This window comes from Nothobranchius furzeri, chromosome 18 (genome assembly GCF_043380555.1).
Source record: "Nothobranchius furzeri strain GRZ-AD chromosome 18, NfurGRZ-RIMD1, whole genome shotgun sequence".
Classification (NCBI taxonomy): Eukaryota; Metazoa; Chordata; class Actinopteri; order Cyprinodontiformes; family Nothobranchiidae; genus Nothobranchius; species Nothobranchius furzeri.
In genome coordinates, this window is record NC_091758.1 from 19,627,098 (window position 1) to 19,653,686 (window position 26,589).

A 26,589-nucleotide genomic window follows, 5' to 3' on the forward strand; every position below is an offset into this window, starting at 1 on the left:
ACTGCCTCCCAGCTAAATTGGTACGTGACTCGGTGTCTGCGCTGAGCCCGGCACTCATGAACATTTTTAACATTAGCCTCAGCACTGGAGTGTTCCCTAAGGTTTTTAAAGATGCGGTTGTTCAGCCGATATTGAAAAAACCTGGTTTGGATCCCTCCACTTATGAGAACTTTCGCCCGATATCGAAAGTCCCGTTTCTCTCGAAGGTCCTTGAGAAAATTGTGCATGGCCAGATCTCTGCCCATATGAATAGCAACTCGTTGCTGGATGTATTTCAGTCAGCTTTTAGACCAAACCATAGCACAGAGTCTGCTTTGATTAGGGTGCTAAATGACATTCTGGTGGCATCTGACTCTGGGTCTAGGGTACTGCTGCTCCAGCTGGACCTTTCAGCGGCTTTTGATACGGTCGATCACCAAATTTTACTGAATCGGCTTGGGTCTTGGGTTGGGGTGACGGGGGTGGCGCTTAAATGGTTCCGCTCCTACCTATCAAACCGTACCATCTCTGTACAGATTGGTGACTGTGCATCCTCCAGTCTTCCACTGCCTTGGGGGGTGCCGCAAGGTTCCGTTCTTGGGCCATTGCTGTTTTCAATCTACCTTCTGCCTCTGGGCAATATCCTGAATCAGCATGGCCTGAGCTACCACATCTACGCAGATGACTGTCAGCTATACGTGGAAATGGACGAGAAAAATGCGGGCTTGAAATTGGCTGCATGTATGGATGACGTGAAGGGCTGGCTGGCATCCAACTTCTTAAAACTGAATGAAAAGAAGTCTGAGTTTATTGTTTTTGACCCCCGCAACCACCATGGCTCTCACCCTGTTTGTGACCTTTTAACCCTTAACCCCAAACAGTGTGTGACGAATCTCGGGGTCAAGCTGGATGCTGGACTCACAATGGCCCCACAGATAAACTCTGTAGTGAGGTCTTGTTTTTATCAGCTTCGCCGCCTTACTCACCTCAGACGAATCCTGAAACGGAGGCATTTGGAGTCAGTCATTCATGCATTCATTACCTCTCGCCTGGACTATGCAAACGCCCTCCTCGTTGGTGTTCCGGACTCTGCCCTGAATCGGCTGCAGGTTGTTCAGAATGCTGCTGCCAGGTTCTTGACGGGTACACACCGACGTAGCCACATTACACCTGTCCTGGCACATCTTCACTGGCTCCCTGTCATTTTCAGAGTGCAGTTTAAGTTACTGACTTTTGTTTTTAAAGCGCTCAGTGACCTGGCACCTTCCTACCTCTCTGCCCTTCTCACTCCATATGTGCCCACCCGCTCGTTGAGGTCGGCTGACCTTTTGCTGCTGCACACGCCGCGGATGAGGCTCAAATCGCGGGGTGAACGAGCATTTGTCCATGCTGCCCCAAAGCTATGGAACTCATTGCCCATTGGAGTTCGGCAGGCTCCATCTCTGGCGGTTTTTAAATCTCGTTTAAAGACCCACTTTTACACTTTGGCTTTTAGACAGTGACTCGTTTTAGTGTTTTATTGTGTCATTGTTTTAATGTGTTCTTATTATTCATGTTTTCTCTGCTTTTAATTGAGATTTTATCCTTAGTTTTAGCTCCTTGTAATGGGTGTGTTTTGTTTTAGCCTGTGCAGCACTTTGGGCAGCTCCCATGCTGCATTTTAAATGTGCTATATAAATAAACTATGCTATGCTATGCTATGCTAATAATAATTATTCTTGCAATATGCCATTTACTCTCCCTCTCCCACACACACACACACATGCGCGCACACACACATACATATATACACATATACATATGCATATGTATACACACACACACACACACACACACACACACACACACACACATATATATATATATATATATATATATATATATATATATATATATATATATATATATATATATATATGCATATGTGTATATATGTATATATATATATATATACATATGCATATGTGTATATATATATGTGTGTGTGTGTGTCTGTGTGTGTGTGTGTGTATATGCATATATATCCATATATACATATATATACATACATATAAATTTGCATTAAATATATTAATACATGGCCTGACACATTTTGCATCGGTTAGTATAATGTGTTTTTTTAACGTAAAGGTGGTGTGAAGCATCATCTGATCCTTCCTCTGAGAGCATCGTCTTCCTCTCTGAGCGTCGTGCAGGAGACCTGCTGTCGACACAGAGCAGAACACAGTGCAAGAGGAGCCTTGCATCACAACAAATGTCTCCAAACAACAACAAAAAGAGGATAAATTCTTATGGACTTCAGGACAGAATTATTTTTAAGCACATGGAATTATCAATAAGCATCTTTTAAAACCAGGTGAGTTTCTTTTGGTTTTATGTTTTTTACGTCTGTTGTAACAGTTTTAGGTCTTTTTGACAGATTACCTATAATTTGGATGCTTTTTAAACTCAACAAGTGGGTATCATTATTATTAAACACATCCTAATACATTGGAATTAGTTTAGTAAAAGGTTTATTTATCCATCCGACTGCCCATCCTTCTGTTAGCTGACTTATAAGGAGGGATCTTGGCTCCTGCAGCCGTCTCCCCTGCAGGGCTGAGCTGTTTGGCTAGCTCGTCACTTCCTCAGCAGAGGGGCTGCTGGCAGGTGTAATATCTGAGCAGGTACCACAAACAAACAAGTGCTGGCTCCAATAACAGAGGATGAGCGGCCAATGACAGGATTTGCAGGATTTCTTCTGATTTGGTGAAAAAAATCAGACAGATTGTTGGGGCTGCACATTTTTTGCTCATTAGTCACAGAGTATTTGCAAACTGACTTGTTTGTTTGTGTCTCTGCAAAAGGTCATGAAGCCTCAAGAGGCCGAGCTTGTCTCGGAAATCTCAAAGGTAAATTCCTGTCAGCCTTTTTTTTAATTAAAGAGACAGACCATCTCAAACTATTTTCTTTTTTTTATTTGTCATCATCAGCCTTAGTGTCCAAACTAAAACAGAGTTTAGATTATTTAGATCATTCAAATGATATTTATTTCATTATGGCTCTCTTTAGCTACAATGCATGGTGACAGAGTTGAAAATGGGCTTCACCAGCACCCGGCTGGAGATCAGCCAGATCCAACATGGAGACACTTACCTGAGGGAGGAGCTGGAGGAGAGCAGAAGGAGCTGTCAGAAAAAAGCTCTTCGACTGGAGGTCCTGGTCGAATCACTGAGGGTTAGACTCAAACAAACAATAATGAGTGTCAAAATTACTGTGATGAGTTTTGGAGCTGAAATTAATCTCAGGTTACTTCAACTCACAGGAAGAACTTGGAGTGATGAGGGGTCAAATCGTGCAGCTGAATAATAAACATGGACCTCAGGAGGAGGGAAAGAGTGCCACTAACCAACAGAGAGAAAGGTAAAATCTCAAAAACAAAGCTGCCTTATCAACGATAACGACTCATTTCAAAATGCATTTTTGTCTGCATGTTTAACTTAGTTATTTAATTTTATCTACACTAAAAGATTTTACTGAAATAATCTTAATTTGGACGCATCAAAGCATTTTTAGTTCATATAACTGTTTCAATGTTGTGCAGCAGTGATCCTGCAGAAGTAGTCGGTGACCAGAGTCAGCCCAGGTGTCCCCCAGCATACCTCTCCAGAGGAAAACTGCTTCTGCACTGCTTCCTGCAGGGTCTTAAAGCTGGACTGAATGAAGGCACGGGTGAGTTTAGAGGAGAGATTTCAGCCGACAAGAGGTCATGAGTTTGGTTCTGCTGGGAAGCATGGAGGAACCTGAATATTTGCTTTGGTTTCACAGATGCTCGACATCAGGTGGCGATGCAGCTCCTTCATTCTGAGTGGGAATATGTTTCCACCCTAAAACAGCTGTATGATAAGTATAAAACACCAGCGGCTCACCAGATGACTGTGGAGCCATAGTATGTAGTAGCACAGATGAAAGAAATGCGGTCAGTGTTTAGACTTTGTAATAAGCGTGCTTTTGATTTGATGCAGTCAGACGTACGTGAGGTTTGTGGAGCAGCTGTTGCAGCGACAGATTCTCTTCAGAAACACCCTGCAGGAGCGATTGACTGCAGAACACTGGAAGTCTCTGGTTGGAGACATCCTGGTGCAGCTCATTGGTCAAAATGATGTGAGTTAGCAGTCTGCTTGTAATTTGAATGCATTCAGTTAATTACTGCAAACTATGATGGGCGAGATGATCAGATTTATTCTGTTTTGGGTTTTTCCAGACAGCTTTTTCTGACATGTACCTTGGATACACAACTACCCTGGCATCATTCCTCTCACTGGAGTTCAACAGACTCAATCAGCCTGAGAAAACCCATAAAATGCAGGTATTTCTCATAATGTTGGTCATTATTTCAATAAGACCCACTAAAAGAAACATGGGGGACTGATATCTAAACAAAAGACACTTTATACTTAACTCAGGAGTTCCTCATGGATGTGTACTCGGTCCTTTTCTATGTACTCTGCTGACACATTTTAAATGATAAATGACCTGCACTTATGTAGCATCTTTTTGAATCAGAGGACTCTAAAGCATGTCATTCACACAAACTGGTGGTGAAGAGCTACAATGTAAGCACAGCTGTTCTAGGACACACTGACAGAAGCAAAGCAACTGAGCACATGCGCCACTAATCCTTCCAACCACCACCACCAGCAAGGAGGGTGAAGCGTCTTGCCCAAGGACAAAACGACTGTCACAGAGAAAAGATGGAGCTAGCGTTCGAGCTCACCAATTATAGGCCGAACTCCTAACTCCATGATTGCACCCCAACACTTAACACAAACCAGCCGTTGACAACACAGCAATGAGGCTAATAAGCAATAATGCTGATTTTTACAGAGAGGTCAAATGGAGAGGGAAGAAATGAAACTTCTCTCTTTGTTGTTGGCACCTGTCGCTCGCATACACAGCTACCTGAGTCACATTCAGGTGAGCCAGAAGAAACTCTGATATGTTGGAGTTATAAAGCATAAAATTTGATATGTAACATTTCAAATACATTAGATTGTGTTTCATATTGTTTCTGTAGAGCCTGTTGCAGTGGACCGGTAAAGAGCATCCTGACTGCAGCCTGTTGTTGGGAACTGAGCGAGCACTGAGGAGCATTTTGTCCCATTGCCATGGGATCTTGGAGAAAGATGTTCGATGGGAGGAAGAAGCAGAGCCTGGACAAAGGTGAAAATGTATAAACACTTAACTGATGACCTATAATTGTCACAGACTTACGTTTTTACCTGGAGATTTTAATCTATTTTACTAACAGAATTCGTATTGAACACAGGAGTACCTCATGGATGTGTACTCAGTCCCCAGCTCTTTGTTGACATGACTGTACAGCTAAATTCAGCACAAACCAGCTCATTAAATTTGATGACAACACAGCAGTGGTTGGATTCAATTGTCTTTAATAATTAAATATCTTACAGATCTGAGGTGGAACAGCTAATGTCAACAATCTGTTTCATAACATGAACAAAACTAAAGGGTTGATCGTGGACTTTAGAAAAGAGGTTGATCACTTCCTCAGACACTAATGCGTCCCCTCACAAATTAACACCACCGAGGACAGTAGTGGTTCTAGAGTATACGGCAACCTGGGTGAGACATTTACTGAACTCATCGACTCCACATTTGAACACATATCTAACTTCTGCACCTTATTTAAAACTATGTACACTTTTTTACAACTGCACAAGTACGATCCAGCTTTGGATGCAACTGATCAAGTTTTCTTGATGCGTTTTCACATCTAGCACATTTCTGTATACTTTTTCTTGCTTATCCACGATTTAAGAGGTTTCCTCCTCACGTTATCAGCAGTTCTTGTGACGCTGTGGTGGCTGCGTCTTCTGGAAACTATTGCACAATGAGCCAGCAGACAAGAGACAAGTCAAATGCTGCTGCTCAGAGGTGAGTGACTCCCTCTGCTGGCATCAAATGTTACAAAAAAAAAGACCAATTACCTAAAAAATAGCTTAGCAGTTTAATTAATTTCAAATTCATGTTTGTACTGTAGTTTTACCATTAAATATCACGGTGGAGGTATTCTGTGACTCTGTGTTCTCAGAGATTTCAAGCCGACTGTCCGCCTAACCAATGGCCTGGATGCCTGCCACTCAATGCGCCTGGAGTGCTGGTCCTGCAGCCCAGTGAGGAGGAAGGGCTGCAGAACAGACCAAGCTGCTCTGAGCCAGCCAGCCTATGACTGTGGCCATGCACACTGCTCTCTCATCACCCCAGATATTGCAGGATGGGGAGAGAACAGCGACTCAGGACAGGGCACCTTCAGCCAGCTCACAGGGAAATGCACCAACGAACTGAAGGCTTCACATGTGAACCATGGCCTTGAGGACTGTGAGACAGACCCCGATGACACTTCAGCTTTCGACTACTCCTCTGTCACCTCCTGCAGCCCCGATGACACCCTGCGCAGGGAGATGATAGATAGCAATAGTGGTGAGGAGGAAGAAGACAGCCAGGTGCCTGTGCTGCTTAAGCCATCGTACAGCCTACAGCAGCAGGAGCAGCAGTCCAAGGAATCTCCCAGAGAAAGAACTGTGTGTCTGAGGTGGCAGATTCGCAGACTGACCCCACATCCTCCTCTTGGGAACCCTGCAGGGCCGTATGCAGATGGACCCACGCCGTGTCCCGTCAGCTCTTTTGGGAAAAGATTAGTCAGCGTCAGGAAAGGATCACCCCCTCTCCACCCAAAAAGTGCCTTCAGGCCCATTTGGGATGATCCGTCGAAGCAGGTAAAGAACATTACTTTTATCTGAGTATTTAAAATGTGGCTTAAAAACAGGAAGAAAAAAACAGCTTTAAACTTGAGAACTCACTCTCTTATCAAGGGCCACTTTGGAATTTAGCTCCCCCTGGTGGAAAATTAGTGCAACACAAATAAACAGGAAAAACTACAAAACACTTTTATTCTGGTCTGACCTCAAGAGTTTCTCCAAAACTTTCTATTTTCATTCATTTCTTGACAACATGAAACCTGTCATTTGTTTTTCTGAGATCAAATTCCTCAGTTTTTTTTTAATCCAACTCTCTTCATGCTTCAGGCTGATTTAGCTCCAGAGAAGGACAACAGACAAGGGTTCTTACCAATTCCAACTACAGAGCGGCCAAACTTTCAGAACTTTATCTCCAGCAGGGAGAATCTAAGGTGAATCCATTACATACAATCCTGTTTTAAAAAGTATCGTCAGTCTCTGAAGGATCCAGTCAGTTCTGTGACTTTCATGTGTCCTCTCTACCTCCATAGGCCCATGCCAAGTCAGCAGCGAGGGAACCGTACAGCAGCCGTAAGCAGTGAGAGACTGTGGAACAGCGAGGACAGCGAGGGACCATGCAGCACCGTTTGACTTCCATCTCTTGCAACAATGAAAACCAGCAAATGGACAAAGTTTTGTAGATACTTAAAAACCTAGACACAATTTGGACCTTCTGTCATAAAGGCATCAGGCTGAAATGCAGGAAATTAAAAATAAATATTACATAGATGTTTTTTGCAGATTACATTTCAAATTGAAGCTAACTCAATTAAATAATTAAAGGTGCATGATGTAAAAATGATGTAAGAATGACATCCTGTGGTCAAATCTGGGTACTGCAGCCCATTTTCAAAACAAACTGCTTTCTCACTACCGTTCTGTGAGTTTCATGGCTGTTGCCAGTTACGGCTAAGCTCCAAAATGATGAGTTTCTAGATGACAAGTGGTGACAAGTCAAATATAGTAAGTCGTTAAGTAGTTGAATACATTTCACTGTAATTCACCGTTAGCGCAACATTAGCCTCTAGCTTTCTTTACCCGATATTAGAGTAAAACAAAAAAATGCTGTGGATTCTTAAGGGTACAAGAAATAAACTTCTGGGTTGTTCCATGGCGGGCTCAAGCCTAATTTATACTTCTTCGTCTGCGTCTGGACGGAGACACGCAATACCACTATCCGTCCTCGCGAGCCTGCTGGAGAGAGCTCGCAAGGAAGGACGGAGTCAAGCTCTTTTCTAAACATCTGTCTGAAGAGACGGAGAACGCAAGCTTGTGATTGGTCAGGACATCGTTGTGGTCAACAGCGTCGCCATTGCCCCCTCAAAAACATAAAGAGAGTCGAGGATATCTAGCAGCAGACACGGAGCAGCTTGAAGAATACCTCGCAGAGAAACTAAAAAAATATGAATGTTTGATTCCCCCGTGACTGGAGGAGTGAAAAGATACGCTGCAGGCGTCTTATTTGTAGACAGATATGATGGGAAGCGTGGCTTTAGAGGTGGCGAGCGCATGAAGAGATGGAGGAGAAGGAGGGACAAATTTGTCCATGTTAAATGGTCTCTTAAATACAAAAAACACAATATTTAATGCTCTAACTTGGACTGGATACATGACAGGACAGCTACGCCCTCTATTGTCCTCCCAAGGAGGAGAAGTCAGAGAGTAATATCTCCGTCCATCTGTCCGTGCTTGTCTCTCCTTCATGGAACTGTCGGAGAAGTATAAATTAGGCTTTAGGTCTTTTAAAAAATGCTGCAGCTTTTTACAGGCTCAAATGGACGCCAGGGATTTTTCAAGAAAATGTACAATTTTGACATGATTCTTTCAAATGGTTGTAGCTTGAAAATGGTTTGAGATAAAAGTAAACTGTAAAGGAGAAAAACCTTCAGACAGTCCCAAAATTTGTGTTGGGAGCAAATTCACTCATCTAATTTGCACATTATGACATCATCAGGCTGCCATTTTGGAATACATCACTTTTACAGACATTCCTTTTTATTTTTACGTTAATATGACATTTTGATTATATTTTTATTTATCTATACATAAAGTTCTTTAGTTTTAATTTCAATTTTTATTGTTTGTATTTTTTAATATTTATATTCACTCAAGAGAAATGTCTGTGACATACTTTTACTTCTGCCCTTTTTTTTTGGTTTACATTCCCACTGCATGAAGCCGCAGCATCAGAGGGTGAATATTCCTCTTCAGAACCATTACTACAAGAAATTTGCCAACAATGAACAGAGCTGTCAGTATTGTGCATTTTTGCTTAAATATTCGCCCTCTGAGCTTTGCTCGTCTCCTCTCCTCAGCCACAGTTTTCAGTCTATTCATCCATCCATTTTCGTCTGCTTATCTGCGGTTGGGTTGCTGGAGAAGTAGCCTAAGCAGGGAGGCCCAGACTTCCCTCTCCCAAGCTACTTGAACCGGCTCCTCCGGGGAATCCTAAGGTGTTCCCAGGCCAGCCATGAGACATAGTCTCCAGTGTGTGGGTCTTCCTTTAGGTCTTCTCCCAGTTGGACCTGCTCAGAAAACCTCACCAGGGAGGCATCCAGAAGGCATCCTAACTAGAGGCCCGAGCCACCTCAATTGGCTACTCTCGATGTGGAGGAGCGGCACGTCTATTCCGAGACCCTCCCGGATGACAGAGCTTCTCACCCTACCTCTAAGGGAGAGCTCAGCCTCCCTATGGAGAAAATCTGCGATTGCGTTCTTTCGGTTACTACCCAAAGCTCGTAACTATAGGTGAGAGTAGGAACGTAGATCGACCGGTAAATCAAGAGCTGAGCATTCCAACTCAGCTCTCTTCACCACGACAGATCGGTACAATGCCTGCATCACTGCAGACGCAGCACCAATCCATCTGTCGATCTTGCGCTCCATCTTTCCCTCACTCGTGAACAAGACCCCGACATACTTAAACTCTTCCACTTGGGGAATGACCTCATCCCTGACCTGGAGTAGGCATTTTACCCCTTTCCGACTCAACACCATGGTTCCGACTCAAGACCAAAAATTTTCAAACTCTATAAACTCCCAAAAATTCAATAGAAATACCCAAAAGTGTTGCTCAAATTCCAGTTACACATCTCCACTATCTTCTGGTGTAAAGTAATAACTTCATGAGGGATTATATTTGCAGCTGCGGCTCGTTAAACTCGGCAATGACATTTGTCGTAATTTTGTGACTTTGGTGCTTAAAGGGTTAAAAATGGCAGCGCAGCAGCGTTAGTCGACCCAGACATGTAAACAAAGACCATGTCCCTCTTTGGCCTTTTCGAAAGGAGAAAAACTGGCAACCCCCTATGGCAGCTGAGAGGAAACTCTGTTTCAGGCCCTGTCCACACGTAGCCAGGGATCTGCCAAAACGTAGATATTTTTCTACGTTTTGGCCTGTCATCCACACGAAAACAGAGTTTTTCACACGAAAACAGATCTTTTTTAAAAACTCCGGCCAAAGTGAAGATCTGCGTTTTCTCCGTTTTGGGTGTCTGCGTGTGGACAGACAAAACCAGAGTTTTAAGGTCCGCAACGTCACTTTCCGCGACAAAAAAAATGCCGATATCATGTGTGCGACCTGTGTTTACACTAGCCGACAGCATGGATGCCCTCAGAGCTGCGCTCGCATTATCAATTGTCCAAGCGCTATTTGGTTGTTTGTTTTTGCAAGTGGAATTACTGCTCCTTGCTGAAGACCACAGACGAAGGACGAGGTTAAGAATGGGGGCAGTACTGCCACCTACAGGTCTGGCATGTCCTTAACGTGTTTATCTGGGTACGTGTGGACAGGTTTTTTTTAAAACGAGGTGGTGTGGATGCAAGTTTTTGGAGGAGCGGATATTTGTTTTTAAAAAAACCCGGCTACGTGTGGACTAGGCCTCAGTGTAACCTTCCTTCCAACTTCGAGACAGCAGACTTTTGATTTCACTGTAAAATTCTTACATATTGTACCTTTAAATTTGTCCGACAATGCAGAACATAAAAGATGTTAGATGGTTTAAAATATTGGAAAAACAAACAAAAAAGGGTCAATTTGTGGTTTGTTTATTAACGGAATGAAGCTGAATCCAGCAACCTGTTTTGTAATTGGTCAGGATTAATGACATGATTCAGATTCATCGGACAACAAATTCTAGTTATTAACCTAAAAAGCATAATCAGTTCCCAACCTGTCCACAAGGGGCGTCATAACAAAAACTAATGCCTGTCGGATGATTTAGACTAAAGTTTTGATAATTGAAGCCAGTTAAACACTTACTACATTACCCCATTTGTTCCACTCACCTGTGTCTCAAAGATGAGACAAACCTTCCATTCGTTTCTTTATGTTAAGAAGCAACTTTTTACAGCAAATTAAGAAGAAAACAAACAAGTAATGAGTAGTTCAGTACAAAATAAGACTGGGTGATTTATTAATCTCATCAAGACCATTAATACAAAGCAGTTAAAAGGCCACATACCATCAAATAAACTGATTGCTGGATCAAACCGTTACAGTGCCGTCAAGAAATGAACAAACTTGGTATTCTACTGGGATTTTTAAAAAAAACTACAAATGAAACCCTAAAAAGATCCTTGCTAGGTTAACGCCACCAATACTGACACAAGAGACGTAGGAAACAGGCTAAATGCGGGTCAAAACATTGAAGAGTTCTTCCATCTGGTGCTGGTCCAAACACCACGGCGCACGAGGAGGACGGATCTGATCTGTGGCTTTTTCTCTTTAGGCCTTTGTCCATGATGGTCAGGCACCCTCCGGTGTTTGTGTTGCATACAAACATCAGAGCCAGAAAGAGCGCGAGGGGTAAAAGTGAGGTGGTAGATGTGGTTTTCTTTTTTTTCTGTCCCGATCCTCATAGAGAGCTAGTTTTAACAGTTGCACAGGGTCACTGTGTTTACAAACATCCCTGCAACAACTCCGGCTCAACAGTACAGCCTAAAGTGCACAAAGTGTGTTTCTCTTGAAAAACATCCAATTCTTCATTCTGCTCCCCACCCCCCAAAAAAAGCAAATGAACTAATTTATTCGTTCTACTACTCGACCTCCTTTCAATAAGTGTCAGAAAGTCTTTGAAAAGGAGACAAAAGGCATTTAGTAGGATGTACAAAGTGAAGCACGTATCTAAATAAGTGCTGGGCATATGGAGCGAGTTATTTCAATCACCTAATCAGTGAGGAAGTTTCCTGGTAAAGACTACCAGTGGAGATTATCGGTAATTTAATCTAGTTGTTACTGACCATAGCAGCAATGGAAACATCTGACTGAGCAATGGCTGATGGGGGGGGGGGGGGGTCACTTTGTACAAATTATTTAGTTAAGTGTATACATGTTATATATACACACAGTATGCACAAACATGTACAGGTTCATAGTGTTGAGCTTTGTTCTAAACATTACATAGGCAACTTTATCTTTAAGCCTTTTAGACACCATTTCCATCAAGTAGAAAACAAACTAAAAAGGCACATCTGAGCATGATGCATGGGTTTTTTTCAGTCTTTCCAAAGTGAAACAAAAAAGTTTCAAGCGGGGGAGAAGAAGATACAGATGAAGAAGCAGGGTTAAAAGTTCCTCTTTTTCTTGAGTTTTGGATATCAGGAGCAGCCAGTGGGGAGAGCGCAGGCTGGCCCTGCTTTGGTGGGAGAACGCATGTTTCCAGTGCAAGAAAAAACGGATAAAAATGAAGACGAGTTGGCCAAACTTGGTGGAGCAGTGTCAGACAGCAGTGTGTGTCCTTAAGGGAACTGGTTAAGAAGACATCAGCTGGCGCAAAGCAGGACAAGTCCTCGTCTTCGTCCTGCGTCCCTCTGTCACTGTAGTGGACAGCAGTAGCTCAACAGGGTTGTCCAGTAATCGGAAGGTTGCAGGTTCGATCCCGACTCCGGACAGAATTCTGCTGTTGTGTCCTTGGGCAAGACACTTAACCCACCTTGCCTGCTGGTGGTGGTCGGAGGGACCGGTGGCGCCAGTGCTCGGCAGCCTCGCCTCTGTCAGTGCGCCCCAGGGCAGCTGTGGCTACATCGTAGCTCATCACCATCAGTGTGTGTGAATGGATGAATGATACACTGTAGTGTAAAGCGCTTTGGAGTCTTTACTCTGAGAGGCGCTATACAAGTGCGGGTCGTTTATCGTTTTCTTTTCTTCTCTTTTTAAATAGTCGAATCCAAACCAGCTGACTTTGCCCTAAATTTGTGCAAAATGAGTTTTTCGTGCTCACCCGTGTTCCCATCTGGGCAGATAGGACTGGAGCCTGGGGGTCAGAGGTCACAACTGTTGGATTTTGAAAGGCAACTTTTAGTGGCTGTGGAGAGGCTTCAAACAAAACAAAAACAGTCAAAACAACCATTTGACTTTTGCTACTTTACAGTCACAGTGTACAGCTGAGACACAAAGTGGGGGTTCACCTCTGGTTCGTGGGTCTTTTAGTGTCACATTTGCAAAAAAAAAAAAAAAAAAAGAAGAAAATCCCTTTTCCCCTGCATAAAATAAGACTTTGGCAACGGCCTTCAGCTGGTAGGGAAAGCAAATGAACGTGTCGCTCACACCCACCATAAGGACAATGATTCAGCTGATCGTTGAGACTGTAAATTTCTGCGAGCTGCAGCAGGAATCCAGATGACGTCAATGCACCCCCCCCCCCCAAAGAAGAAAAAAGCACAGTTGAGGCCACAAAGTCCAAGTCTCTTTAGAGTCCCACCTCCCTGCTGTTAGAGAGGAGAGCCGTGGAGTAAGAGAAGAGTGTTAGGAGTTTAACCAGAAGAGGTCCCACTCCTCAGACACAAACGCTTTATGTTTATTAGCTGGCACACTGGTGTGGGGTTATCATTGGCACAGAGGGTTTCTGATGGAGGTGGAGCTACTGATCACCTGAGAGGCACAGCAGGTGGGAGCAGGCTGAGTATAGAGTGGACATTGCAGTGTTTGTTCGTTCAGATCAGTAGGTTTGTGGGAGCAGTGTCAAAGTTTGTGTTTCCATGGCTACAGAGCAGACTCACTGGCTGCTGTTGGTGTTCTCCACCAGCGAGAGGTCTTGTAGCGGTGGCTGCAGCGCCTCCCTTTTATAAGTCTTTGGTGGGAGTCTTGGGATCTGTGAGATGGGAATCGGTGAGATGGGGATTTGGCGCGGGGGAACAGGTGGACCGGTGTTACTGACAGAGCAGAGGCTGTTCTGGCTGGCGCTGAGCGGACAGCCTCGCCTGGGGATCCGGGGGGACGGCGTGCTGGGTGGGGTGTTGGGCGAGTTCGGCGAGCTGCCAAAATCCCAGTGGTATCGGCCCACGGGCGAAGGCTGGGGGTAGTTGATGAAGATCTCTGGGGGCCGTTGGGGCACAGGAGGAGGCGTGTGTGGGAGAGGATCTCGGGGTGGAGGAGTTGGGGGACCGTTGTAGACTACTGGCCGAGGCACTCGGGGAGGGACAGCTGGAGGGCTCTTGGAACAGGGGCTCAGCTGGAACAGGAAAAAAAAACCAAGCGTTAAAAATATCACAGGTTTTTACTTCCTTAGGATTCAATTGTTGAACAAAATCAGTTTCATAATGGTCTCTTACTTTTGCTTCAGACAATAGGTCTTTCCTACGAGGAGGTAAAGGAGGTGGCTTTGGTTCCTCTCCAAGCTGGTGCAGGCTGCTACACGAGAAAGACTGGAACTCTGAGAGAAACAGAAAACACATGAAAGGGTGAATGAAAGTCACACAGCTTCAGTAAACTATGAGTGATGAACAACAGAGACTCACTCGGAGGCAACTGAACTGGAGCAAATAGAGAGCTGCTGCCTGTAACGTTCAGACACAAAAACGACCGTTAAACACATGAATGTTGATTCTGTCCTACACGGACGTGAATCTGCTCTCTGAACATGTGCAAGCAAAGAAGACACGGAGACTCACCGCCGATGTGATCGTCGCTCAAGAAGACCGAGTTCATGTCAGAAGAGGCGGACTGTGGAGGGGTTGGTGTGTTGGGGGAAGTGGGAACCGAGGCGGACGCCGAAATTTCCACGTCGCCCTCGGCGATACTGCGGAAGGTGATCTTGTGCGGGGGCTCCCTCTCCAGGGGGACAGGGTGGCCCTTCAGGGTACCAGAGGTAGATGTTCGCAAGGGGCGGATGCCCGGCGATTTCAGATTGTACGTCATCTTCTTGTTCTGAGTGGTTGAGAGATGGATTTAGACTTGCTTTCGCAGAAAATATAATGAACTTAATAGATGCATTAGCTGTAAAAAAAACTTTAGACAATGCTGCACCAACAAACGGCAATAAATCAGTACACAATCACAATTATTTGTTCATTTTTAAAGATCAAGTTCATTGAGAAACTGTTTTAAAATCATAGGCTAAATGTGAAAATTGTCTTCTACCCCTATTTCCTGCATTAGCTGCTGACAGAAAACAGACGGGAAAACGCACGAGTCAGAAAATTCCAGTCAGATCTACGTCACGCTGTCACTTAACATTCATGGACTCACCCGTCTTGGCTCGCGACGGGGAAGGCTGTTGTTGGTTTAGCGCCCAGCAAACAGCAGAGAACATCTCAGCTAATAGAAGCTAAATGTTAGCATTAGCAACTCCACCACATGGCAGAACTCCTTCAGGCTTAAGTTATTTGTGGAGATAAAACATTAACGTTGCAAAACAAACGGAGGTAGTGGAAGAGTTGCGTTGTTGTTAGCCAATCAGAGGTGAGATGTCCAAATATCATGAAAAATAATGAGTAAGAGTCCAAACCCTGCTGTTTTCTGCTCCCCACACCTTTGGGCTAGCTTCTACATCGTGAAACAAGAGCACCAGGGCTCACGACTCATTCATTCATACTAGAGACCACTGGAAATGTAGACTGAATGAGAACTTTAACATTTTTAAACTAATTTGTTTCTGAACAATGCAATATTCTGCCTTTAAAACAGAGCACTAAGATAAAAAAAAGTAGCAGTATAAAATAATTAGCAGCCGCATGCCAACATGTGCTGCATGGTTGTTAGCACTGTTGCCTCACAGCAAGAAGGTTGCAGGTTCGAAACTCGGCTGCGGCCTTTCTGCGTGGAGTTGCGTGTTCTCCCCACGCATGCGTGGGTTTCCTCCGGGTACTCCAGTTTCCCCCACAGATCACAACATGCACTACAAGTTAAAAATTGTACGTCGCTTTGGATAAAAGCGTCTGCCAAATAAATAAACATAAACATGTGGGCGAGAAATTAACGTAATCGCAGTGCAAATCACAAACTACAGTCTAGGATATTTTTTCTGGATAATTTTTTGCCATATTGCTTGAACTGCTTTTCACATACCGATGGCAACTAATATGTTAAATAAATTAAAAAAATAAAGAAAAATTTCAATTGCTTCTGAAACGTACACCCCTGGAAAAACTTCATCCAATTATGAGCTGGTCCCCCTCATAGAGGACTGCATCATAACACACCCATGCAACTGTTCCTCTGAACATCACACCCCCCGCTCCACAAAACACCCTCTTTGGACGAAATCCTTGTTCTCAGCCAAGCAGCTTAACAGGAAGTGAAGCTACCTTTAGTGTCATGGATGGAGTGTTCTGTTCTGTTCGCAAATTTCATTACACTAAACACCATCAGCTGAGGGCCTTTTGAGTTCAAAACACAAATATCTGCTAAAAATAGTGCATTTCCCATCAAAACACCTCCAAATGCTCTTTATATAGGAGGAAAAACAGGGAAAACAGTTGCATTTATTTCAAGACCTAAACTGCTTTAAAACTTTATCTGACTGTGAAACAGGATATGCAAATCTCAGCAGCCACTCATAACACCTGTTGGAAATGGAGTCTGTCCAACAAGTCTGCTCTCAGGAGCTGCAGCAGTTAGTTACCGCCAAACTGTTGCAGCATTTGACCAAGCTCTGAGCATCTCTGCAGAGGCCTAAATATTCTAACGCTGCTTCAGTGGGCAGTCCTGCTTGTTGCAGAGCAGACATCCATGTTCAGAACTGAGAAAACCTGCAGCTGACCCATTTTTAAAACACTAACCTCTGGGAAATAATAAGAAAAGAGACCTGTAGATCTGAATCGAGCGACATCAAAGCCTAGTTTATGCTTCTGCGTCTGTGTCGGTGCAGGGACACGCAACACCATTATCCATCCTTGCGAGGGCTCTCCAGCAGCGTCGCAAGGAAGGACGGCATCGGGCCCACTTTTCTAAACATCCGTCTGACGAGACAGAGAACGCAAACTTGTTACTGGTAAGGACGTCGCTTTCATCAACAGCACCGTGATCGCGTTCTCAAAAACAAAAAGAGTCAAAGATATGTAGCGGCAGACATGGAGGAGCTTGAAGAAAACCTCGCGGAAAAACTAAAAATATGAACGTTTTATTCACCCGTGACTGGAGGAGTAAAAAGATACACGGCAGGCGTTTTATTCGTGGATGGGAATGAGGGGAAACGTGGGTTTAGAGGTGGCGACCACATGAGGTGGTGGAGGAGAATGAGGGACAAATGTGTCCCTGTCAAAAAGTCTGAAATACAAAAAACACAACAGTAAAGGCACTTTCTCGGACCGGATCCATGACAGGATATCACAAAACAGCGCTACGCCCTCTGTTGTCCTGGTGGGGAATAACTTTGCAACAATCTCCAGGAAACTGAAGTCTGGGAGCAAAACGGCCGTCAGTGCATGCGTCTCTCCCCCATGGAGCTGACGCAGAAGAATAAACTAGGCTTTACACAGCTGGACCACCAGACAACCTCAGTTCACCGACAGGAAGAGCTGAACAAAACAGGAAATGCTGCTCCGCCAATTAAAAGTCACTTACAAATCGCGGCGGCTGCTTGGAGTTCCGAGGCTCAATCTCTGAGGACAAACTGAACAGGTAGTCCCCAAATTCCTTCTCACTCATGTCACCCATCGGGTTCAGGTTCTCAAAGAACCTCTGTGCAACAAAAGAAACACAGATATTAACCTCCATTTTTGTGTTTTATGAGCTTGGCTGGTGTTGGGTCGGAGGCCTCACCCTGATCTCTGGCTCCACCTTCAGGCAGTAGGGCTGGTTCTGGTACTGCTGGATCTCTCCTGTTATTTCAGCTACTTTTTTCCTTTTGCTGAAGTTGATTAAAGCTTTATCGGGACATTTAGGGTCGTCACGTTTGAAGTCAGGGTTGCCCTCCTCCGTCTTCAGAATGTTGGTTAAATAGATACCTGAGGGTGAAAACCCAAAAAATGTGTTGATGTAATACTTAGTTTAATCTTTTTAAGGTTTCAACCTGAAATAAAATAAAGGATTTTGTCAGAATTTTAAGAGACTTGCAAGAGAGCAAATTTACGCAGGACAGTTTTATGTACCTGTAATTGTACTTATTGATACTTGACCTGCGCAGCAACAGTGTGGAGAACTTACCAAAGAAAGGCACGCAGGGCGGGTTTATGGACTTGAGTTTAGCTAAATATTTCTTGAAATGGTCTTTGCTGAGCTCCACTGCCTCCTCTAGAACTCTCCTCTTCCGTTCTGGTATTGCCTTTGGGACAAAAGATGGAAAAGTCAACATAAATAAATGTAAAAGGTCACAAGAGTTTTGAGCAGCGGCCTCATGAATTAAAACTGTTCTAACCGCTGCGTTCCTCATATAACCTCATCACATGACTCACCTCGAAGGTGTGGTCTAGCCTGTAGACCGGGGAAGAGTTGGCAGCACTGACCACCTCCAGCACACCGTTAAAGTTGTTGAGCTCTTGGAAAACCTGCAGAATCTCAATGACGCGTAATAAGACCGCCACCCTCTCCTCCAGGTTCTTAGTCTCCACAATACATCTGCAACACAAACACAATCAGATTCATTCATCTCACAGAGGAGGTTACAACGTGAGAGGAGTGATGAGACTCACTTTTCGAACCACAGCGTCAGGTTGGTGGTGTGGCGGATCATGCGGAGCAGGTTAGGAGAGTTCTTTTCTTTTCCCTCTTTGGTCCAGACGCTGCCGACCAGTTCAGATGGGCGGACGGCTCTGCGGACGGCGTATTTAGAGTTTGAGTACTACACATTGATTCTGAAGTCAAACGCTTTGATTAGCACCTTCAAGATTCACCTGTAGAGCTCCGACTCGAGCAGTGTCAGCTGGCGAGCGATCTCTATTGGGTGAAGGGTCATGAGATCAAACTGGTCTGCTTGGTTGGCTCTACAAATGTGCCACTCGATGGGAGGAGGAGGATTCCCAAAGGTGATGTTGTGACTGATGCCATTTGACTGAGTCTGGAGTTTCCTCTGGATGATTTTACTGATGGACTCCACCCACTTTTTCATTGACTTGCCTAAAAGAAAACAAGCAAAGCTTTTTTGTTGCATTATTCAAACACACATCGAACACCACGATACTATTAAAACGAAGCAGAACAACACCCCACAAGTGTGATGTGATTTCACTCAGATCAAACTGTGCTGTTCTTGTGAGAGCTTTTTCACTTTCACCAGCAGCTGAGTCTTTTACTGGATCATCACAGAAAAACTGCAATTTAAAAACAAAGCTAACAGCTGTTTGCAACAGGGACACTAAACAACCGTTCACCACCCAGAAAAACGCAAACCAGGAAGGCAAAAGGCTGGGCTTTAGTGCCGCTTTTGATGTTTGCATGCATATGCTGCAACCACATGGATGTGATGCAATACAAAAATAAGCTATTTTAAGAAAAAGTGCTCATCCTGCAGTGAATTTGTTTTAAACAGCAGCAAAATAAACTTATGACCTGCCATTGATTAGCTTATTTTTCTTATTGTAAATCTTTAAAAGGAGACTAGGCAGTTTTGGCTTGCTTATAACACCCCCTAGTGTTCGTTTGAAGAACCAAGAGCGCTGTGCGGTCACCTTTTTAAACGTCTCCCCAGCCTTCTTTAGTGTCCTCAGGGGTGATTCATCACTAAATTAAACAAATCGGCTGTGTTCATGATCTAAAACATGCAGGAAACGAGCTGGAACCAGACTGAAGCGCCAGGTATGTCAGACCAGACCGCCACTCTGAAGTTGCAAGTGGAATATTCTGGTATTATTAATATCTCTATTAAATAAGCATGGTTAGGCTAAATAGTGTTTACATACACTGCTTTGCTTGTTAAAAGCTGGTTGCTATGGTATTTTAGTTTCATGTGCTATGAAAGTAACAGCATTTTTCTGGTAGTCGTATAGTTTAGCAGAAACTCTTATTTCTCAACACAAGAAGGTCTTAGCGTACAACTCTGGCCTGAGATGTGTTAGGCTGTTTTATTTCAGGTCGTTCAAAATAATTTTTATTAACTAATAACACCAATGGACACTCAGTATTTGTTAAAAAATGGAACATTAAACGAGTTTTCACCATTTCTTGAAACCAAATACAGGTTGCATCAAAATTAGACATTAATTTTAATTATTTTTTCATGTTACCAGGTAAACACGAGTAAAACCTACATGTGTACTTCATTCCAACAGGTGTGTAACCCCACCAGTGTCAGCATGACTAACCTCGCAGTTGAATTTCAGTGGCGATGCAGTTCTCCAACTGAGCTCGCAGGTCCGGGTCGTTTTCAAAATCATAGAAGTGATGCTCGACCCACTGACGGAACACGTTGAGAACCCTGTGAAGAATTAAATGGTTACTTATCCCATCACACATTTACAGGTTGTTGCAGTGACTAATTAAATGTGTTCTATGTAAAATAAGAGCTTTAATTGAACAGAATAACTGTTTGATATTTGAGGGGTTTTTTCTGATGATACGGCAGTCCTAAATTATTCATTTTTTTTAGTTTTATGTTTAATTATAATCTGACTAATACTCAGTTTTATTTAAAGGAGTAAGTTTTATTTAAAGGAGTAATTTTTAATCTGACAAGAGCATACTGTTTGTTTTAAAGGCCCCATGTGTGAAATCCATTGAAATCATGATGAAAAAATGTGACTCTTTAGCGCCACGCAGTTCAGAGAAAGTATTGCAGCTACGGTGGCTCACTCATGAGTTTGACAGTATAATCAATTTCTAATCTGTCTAGCCTAACCCACACGAAGCTTAAACCAAGCTGCTCAACCTCTTTAAAAAAGCATTTATAATTATGACTGTTTATCAACCTACCAGTTCTGAAGGAAGCAAGCTAGTTCTGTTAGATCTTGAAGCGGTCACGATTCACACATGGAGGAGGGGTGACGTCAGCCGGGAGGTCAGGTGTTGTGAGAAATTGTGTCCCCTGAAATATTCTGTCTCCCCGTGTCGGGAGATCACACTTCTGGCTATTTTCACAACACTGGTGCTAAACTTTTACGGGAAAATGATGTAATAATGTTATGTTTGTGATTTTTTATCTGTATTTCCTCCTAACAACAATAAAAAAGATACAGTAAAAACATTCTTGTTCACTCTTTTGCAGCAAGCTTATTTATCATTTTTGAAAGTTATGTAAAAGGATGTAATCTCACTCAGTTTAACCATCTTTTAATTGAGGTAGTTTAGTCCTCATAATGGACAATAAGTTCTGTTGATTTGGAAATATTTGCTCTGACTGCTTAAGGGACACAGAATATTTCAGGGGAACATAATTTCCCACAACACCCGTTTCAAGTGGATCACGATGCGCACAATGTAAACAAACTGGCTACCGCTACAATCTATGGAGCGATCACTGGCTGCTCGTTAGCCACGGCTGGCTCAGGAGGGTTGGTGAGTCGGGGACACGATGTGTGTAAACTCCCACGGATTACCTGAAAAGGAGACCCAAGTCTAAAGGTAACATTTGAGAAGAAGCCCTCTGTGTCGGAGCGTCTCTGTAACGCGTGGAGAACTACATCGCTGTTAGTAAAGTGTTGTGGAGATAAAGTAAACAACGCTGATTTAGCCACTGGCTAGCGGACGAGCGCTGGAGCGCGTTGGGAGAGACGGCAGGCTGCGGGAAGAGAGGACACTTGAGTAGACCTAAAAAGCAGTTTAGCAGCAAACTTTGTAAAAATTAATATGTATGTCATTCTCAAAACTTTTGGCCACGACAGTCATGTTTTTCTGGTTGCATGTGGCAACTGTATAAGGGCGTGTTTTGCTATCATTTAGATGCAGATAATACTTGGGTTAATTCTTTTGGTTTAGCACTGGTGGCATCCATTTTTTCTTAAGTTGGGAACGAGCTTGTTACGTCCGAGGACAACTAGAACGCACGATAAGTTTAGATCACCCAAATCTGTTTGCCCAAATTATACTGCAAATTAAGCTGGCTTTTAAACACAAACACAGTCATGAAACTCTTACCCTTCCCGTCAGCTATCATCCCTAGGCCACGCCCCCCTGATATCAGAACGTATTTTGCCACAGTAAACCACAAAACACCAGTCGGTGTTTTCTAGGTGCAAACATCTTTTGTCGTCCGTGACTTCAAATGGTGCTTTTCTTTTTGGGACTCAGGTAGTTTGCCCTAAAGTTGAAGTGGTAGCAGCCGGCTGTTTCTCCTCTGGTATTACTGAGGAGAACCTCTCACACCAGTGGTGTTCTGTTGCAAAATTTTTTTTATCTCCACAATATATTTAACCAGAACTTTGTTAAGAGGAATGGGAAAAAAATCTGAGCTAGCTTGATGTGCAGATTTTCCATTGTAGCTTTAAGCTCCAACATCTTTAGGGTCGTCATTATTGTGGTTTCTTTGGGCACGAGGCCAGCAGACGAAAACGATCAAACAAATGAACACAGAGACAAGTCTACTGCCATAGGAAAATCATATTATAAGGCCCCTAATAAGGCCCCTAATTCAAGTGCAAAATAGCCAAACACTACATAGACCCAAATATTTTTAAATGCACACTCTTAATACATTATTAAAGTTATGAAAGGATATCAAAATGCTATAGTTTGATTATATAAACCCAATTAATTTACATAAAGATGACAAAAAAATAAATGACTTCAAAATAAATTCTGCAAGTTTGATTTAACCATTTAAGTATCTTATAATCCAGTTCTGGATCGGGCTGGGTGTTTAGAACAACTGGACCACTGTTGTACCTGAGCTGGACAGGCTGCACATACTCCTTTCTGAACCTTTGGAGTTCGGTTGTCGTTGGCGGATTGCCATCCCAAATAGTCATTCGTTCTTCCTCTATCTCTTTCTCTGCTGATCCAGGAATATTGATCCTAGAAAAAGAGATGCGATACATATGGACGTCAGAATTTCCACAATACCTAACCATCTGGAAACATTAAGAAACGCGTAATCTTAATGAAACATGGAAGAACTGCTCTCCTAAGATCTACCTGTTTATAAGCAGGGTAAGAAGCTCCTGTGGTTTGCAGAATGATCGGTAGGTGGTCAGAAATGTGCGAACAAAGTTTGGATCTAAAGAAATAAACACAAAACATAAAAAAATCTAATACAACAAGTTTTTTTTTTGCTCTACTCTGGCTGCTGCAGATGCTTACCAGCATACTTGTGATAGGTGAGCCTCTCTATAAGTTTGACCACTGTTCCAGCCTTAATAATAGGAATACCAGTTTTGCTTTGCACAGTGTCCTCAAATACTATATTTTCTTCAGAGTCCTGCTCTGCAAACTGGTAAAACTTAGGGGAGGGCAGTCTCAGAGGATGTTCTTGCTCTTCGTTTTGCAGCACTGTGTCCAACATACGATCCAAAGTGGAGCGGTACTGAAGAGTAAACAGCGCCGCCAACCAGGATGTTTTCTCCTCTGATGTCCTTGCACAAAAAATTGTGCTAATGTCATTGAGTGATAGTTCAAAAGCATTTGGAAGATCCACCCTTTCAAAGTCCTTGTAGTCCTTAACTTGGATCTTCCTCAGCACAAACTTCTCTTTGAGCCGGAACTCTGCACTGGTACCAGACCCAGGAAGCCGTAAACTTTGATTGGCCTTGCAGCTGATCATAAGGCCATCAAACAGGAAGTTGTATCTCTCGTGTTTAGCACCCGCTCGAAACAGATATCCCTCCAAGATGAACTCGTTGCAACACTGACCAATGTCTTTCCCCTCCCAGCCATCAATGGTTTTTTGGATCTCTGTCATGCGTTTGATGGCTTGTTGTTTGTTTCGAACCTGCCGATACAAACGGAACATGGGCTCCCTGTGAAGAGTTAGAACGTTAATGAACTCTTTAAACCAAAAAACACAAAAATATTAATTTTGTTTCAGTGTAAATCATTTAATACAAAACTAATCATCAAGGACCAAGCAGCATACCCAAGTTTGAGTCGAGACATGCTCCTGGCACAGCTACGCTCTATGCTACCCTGCAGGTGGAGTAACGCTGTAACGGCCTGTTTCAAAAATTCTTTGTCATCTTCGTCTTTACTGCGGTCCTGAAGTTGCTGCAAAAGCACCAGAAAACATTTTACAAAACACTGAAATTTACTCTTGGGTTTTCATAAGAAAAGCACACAAGAACTTCAGGGGCTGGATTAACCCATCACTGTTTTAGTGTTTAAGGTCTACAGGTAAATGTAGACAAGCATTTACGTCGCTTTGAAAAAGCCATAAAAAATTTAATGAATCAGGAAATCCTCTGGAGGTTTCTTCTTGTTAAAAGGGAGTTTTCCTCTCCACTGTCGCTGCATGCTTGCTTAGTATGAGGATTGCATCAAGTCACAGACACCAGTCAGTGACTTGATGCAATCTGCTGGGTTCCTTATATGGGAAACTTTTAACTAATTGGCTTAATGAACTGAACTCAATTGGAATTTTTTTTTTGTTAAGTGCCTTTAAACAACTCGTTGTGATTTGGCGCTATATAAATAAACTGAAATGAACCACGTCAAGAATTTACATCAAATACTGGGATGGCCATCTGGACAAATATAATAACCACTGATGATTGGATGAGTCTCCTTGTTGTTGTTTTTTGTTTTAAGTTTAAAATCTTATCCTGTTTTATCTTCTCTAGATTAATTTACTCTTTCAGTAATTTCAACTTGTAAGAAAAATGTAAAATTAAAATGTGAACATGATCTCAGGTGGAGTCTTTGGTGTTGGTATAAATTCTCTGACCAACACAACATGTGGAAATCCAGTAGAATTATGTAATATTCCTCCATAAAAAATAATTATTAAACAACTACGTTCAGTGTTGGACTGCAAGCTGACCACAGCTTTTGTATGAAGTGCATACCTGTAGCAGCTCAAAGTAGCGCTTGCAGTGGTGCACAGGTATTAACATCAGCTGGGGAAGGACGTACTGCACAATTTCAGGAAAACCGTCTGCAACTGACTGAAAACACAAAGAAATATTGAATATTTACTAATAAAGTACAAAAACTATTAGCTAGCATACAATAAAGGCTCGATCCATCTAAAATCCAAGGCCTTAATATGAACGCATTAAATCATTTTAAAAGAAAGAACAGGCTTAATTTTTTTATTTCTCAACAAATTTTATGTGCATCATCATCATCATCATCACAAAGAAAGATCTCTGTATGGAAAAACAGTACATTCATTTAAGAAAACGGAACCTCAGTTGACAGCACAGTTCAGTCTCCAAATGTAAAGCTGCTTCAAAGAGAGCAACAAGAAAAGTAGCACAGTAAAAGGGGTGTGTGTGTGTGTGTGTGTGTGTGTGTGTGTGTGGGGTGGGGGTAAAGGGGGTAATAGTATCCACTTTAATCTTCCAATCCCCTGATAGATGACTCACAATCAATATGCTACTACTTAAGAGTCCACAGCAGCAGCTACAGTATCAGCATGGAGGGAATCGGGAGGAATCAGCTGCACTGATGGACAGCAGGGAAACAATGAGCTACATTTAGATCGTGGTATTGATATGTCAGCAATATATTTACATTTGCACAGCAAATTAAAGCAGACTCGTGGAAAAAAACAAACCGTGCACTTCACAACACAAAGACTATACACAACGCCATCAAACATTTTAGCTATATGGTAAAATATGTAATACTATCCAATTTTCCCAGCAGTTGATGTTAGTTACTTTAAGGAGATGACATGTGAATCATGTTATTTTTCTAAAGAAATTTCTGGACAAAATAAAAGAGGTGTAATATATTACTCGATCTTTTTTGGCCTCATCTTCTCATAAAAGGTAGAACAAAACAAGAATGCAAATGCACTCCGATGTTTTCTACACACACCAACTACTTTAATACGTACTGCTTGTTGACACAGAACTAATCAGCTAATCAGATGAAGGCAACTAGATCCATTTATTCATCAAGATGTGGTGAAGATAACCAGCTGGAGATCAAACTGAGCATGAGAATAAAAAAGGAAGGAGATTTAAGAGACTAAAGTTGTGCCAGACTGGCTGGTCAGAAAACTGCAGACCTACTGAGATTTAAACCCATCTAGGGTTTACAGAGAATAGTCTGAAAAAGAGAAACAATCTAGACCAGCAGTTGTGTGGACAAAAATGTCTGGCTGAGGTCAGAGGAGACTTGTCCGACTGGTTCGAGATGATAGAAAGACAACAGGAGCTCAGATAACCATTGGTGTCCACCAAGGTCGGCAGAACTGCATCTCTGAACCAGTATGGAGCAGATGGACTCCAGCAGCAGAACACCACACCTAGTGTCACTTCTGTCAGCTGAGAACAGGAAACTGAGGATCAAATTTCCCACAGGATCACCAGAGCTGGACCAGAAGGGACTGGAAAAACCTTTCCTGGTCTGACGAAGTCTGGATTTCTGCTCAGATGTTAAGATTGTCGGGTCAGAATTTGGTGTCACCAACATGAAAGCATGGATTCATCCTGCCTTGTATCAAAGCTTCAGGCTGCTGGTGGTGTAATGGTGGGTGGTGTTCTTGCCCACTTTGGACCCCTCAGTACCACCTGAGCCTAGTTTAACCACCACAGCCTGAGTATTGATGCTGACCATGTC

General features: G+C 42.9%; 2 protein-coding genes across 4 annotated transcripts in view; one reads left to right on the top strand and one right to left on the bottom strand.

The window, feature by feature from the left end:
- Window positions 1-2,196: 2,196 nt before the first annotated feature.
- Window positions 2,197-7,654, top strand: si:ch211-67f24.7 (uncharacterized). 3 transcript variants are annotated; one of them, XM_015969192.3, is made up of 14 exons: window positions 2,197-2,335; window positions 2,826-2,870; window positions 3,031-3,195; window positions 3,284-3,381; window positions 3,563-3,690; window positions 3,787-3,907; window positions 3,984-4,122; window positions 4,223-4,327; window positions 4,846-4,935; window positions 5,036-5,181; window positions 5,824-5,916; window positions 6,074-6,758; window positions 7,068-7,171; window positions 7,271-7,654. In XM_015969192.3, exons 2-14 carry the CDS (start codon window positions 2,829-2,831, stop codon window positions 7,368-7,370), a joined length of 2,016 nt encoding a protein of 671 aa, XP_015824678.3. In that variant the 5' UTR covers window positions 2,197-2,335; window positions 2,826-2,828; the 3' UTR covers window positions 7,371-7,654. The 3 variants fall into 3 exon arrangements, with proteins under 3 accessions (XP_015824678.3, XP_054597779.2, XP_054597780.2); XM_054741804.2 differs by having other exon boundaries at window positions 5,827-5,916; XM_054741805.2 differs by having other exon boundaries at window positions 3,566-3,690.
- Window positions 7,655-13,560: 5,906 nt separating this feature from the next.
- sos2 (son of sevenless homolog 2 (Drosophila)) overlaps window positions 13,561-26,589 on the bottom strand; it is a 40,209-nt gene continuing 27,180 nt past the window's right edge. Inside the window, exons 8-23 of the mRNA XM_015969166.3 lie at window positions 24,864-24,962; window positions 23,939-24,066; window positions 23,167-23,822; window positions 23,002-23,083; window positions 22,753-22,881; window positions 20,238-20,350; window positions 18,831-19,053; window positions 18,630-18,749; window positions 18,393-18,555; window positions 18,145-18,262; window positions 17,761-17,945; window positions 17,563-17,679; window positions 14,670-14,925; window positions 14,517-14,555; window positions 14,331-14,431; window positions 13,561-14,230 (exon numbers count right to left, since the gene is read on the bottom strand). Of these exons, the coding sequence (XP_015824652.1) occupies window positions 13,775-14,230; window positions 14,331-14,431; window positions 14,517-14,555; window positions 14,670-14,925; window positions 17,563-17,679; window positions 17,761-17,945; window positions 18,145-18,262; window positions 18,393-18,555; window positions 18,630-18,749; window positions 18,831-19,053; window positions 20,238-20,350; window positions 22,753-22,881; window positions 23,002-23,083; window positions 23,167-23,822; window positions 23,939-24,066; window positions 24,864-24,962 (2,985 nt within the window). The 3' untranslated portion in view covers window positions 13,561-13,774. The remainder of the gene's footprint in view (window positions 14,231-14,330; window positions 14,432-14,516; window positions 14,556-14,669; window positions 14,926-17,562; window positions 17,680-17,760; window positions 17,946-18,144; window positions 18,263-18,392; window positions 18,556-18,629; window positions 18,750-18,830; window positions 19,054-20,237; window positions 20,351-22,752; window positions 22,882-23,001; window positions 23,084-23,166; window positions 23,823-23,938; window positions 24,067-24,863; window positions 24,963-26,589) is intronic.

Bases quoted from the DNA above. Each gene is read 5' to 3' on its own strand.
- si:ch211-67f24.7 (XM_015969192.3), top strand. From the start codon at position 2,829: ATGAAGCCTCAAGAGGCCGAGCTTGTCTCGGAAATCTCAAAG. The intron at 3,691-3,786 runs GTGAGTTTAGAG...TTGGTTTCACAG, and splicing joins TGGACTGAATGAAGGCACGG to ATGCTCGACATCAGGTGGCG. The intron at 3,908-3,983 runs GTATGTAGTAGC...GATTTGATGCAG, and splicing joins CAGATGACTGTGGAGCCATA to TCAGACGTACGTGAGGTTTG.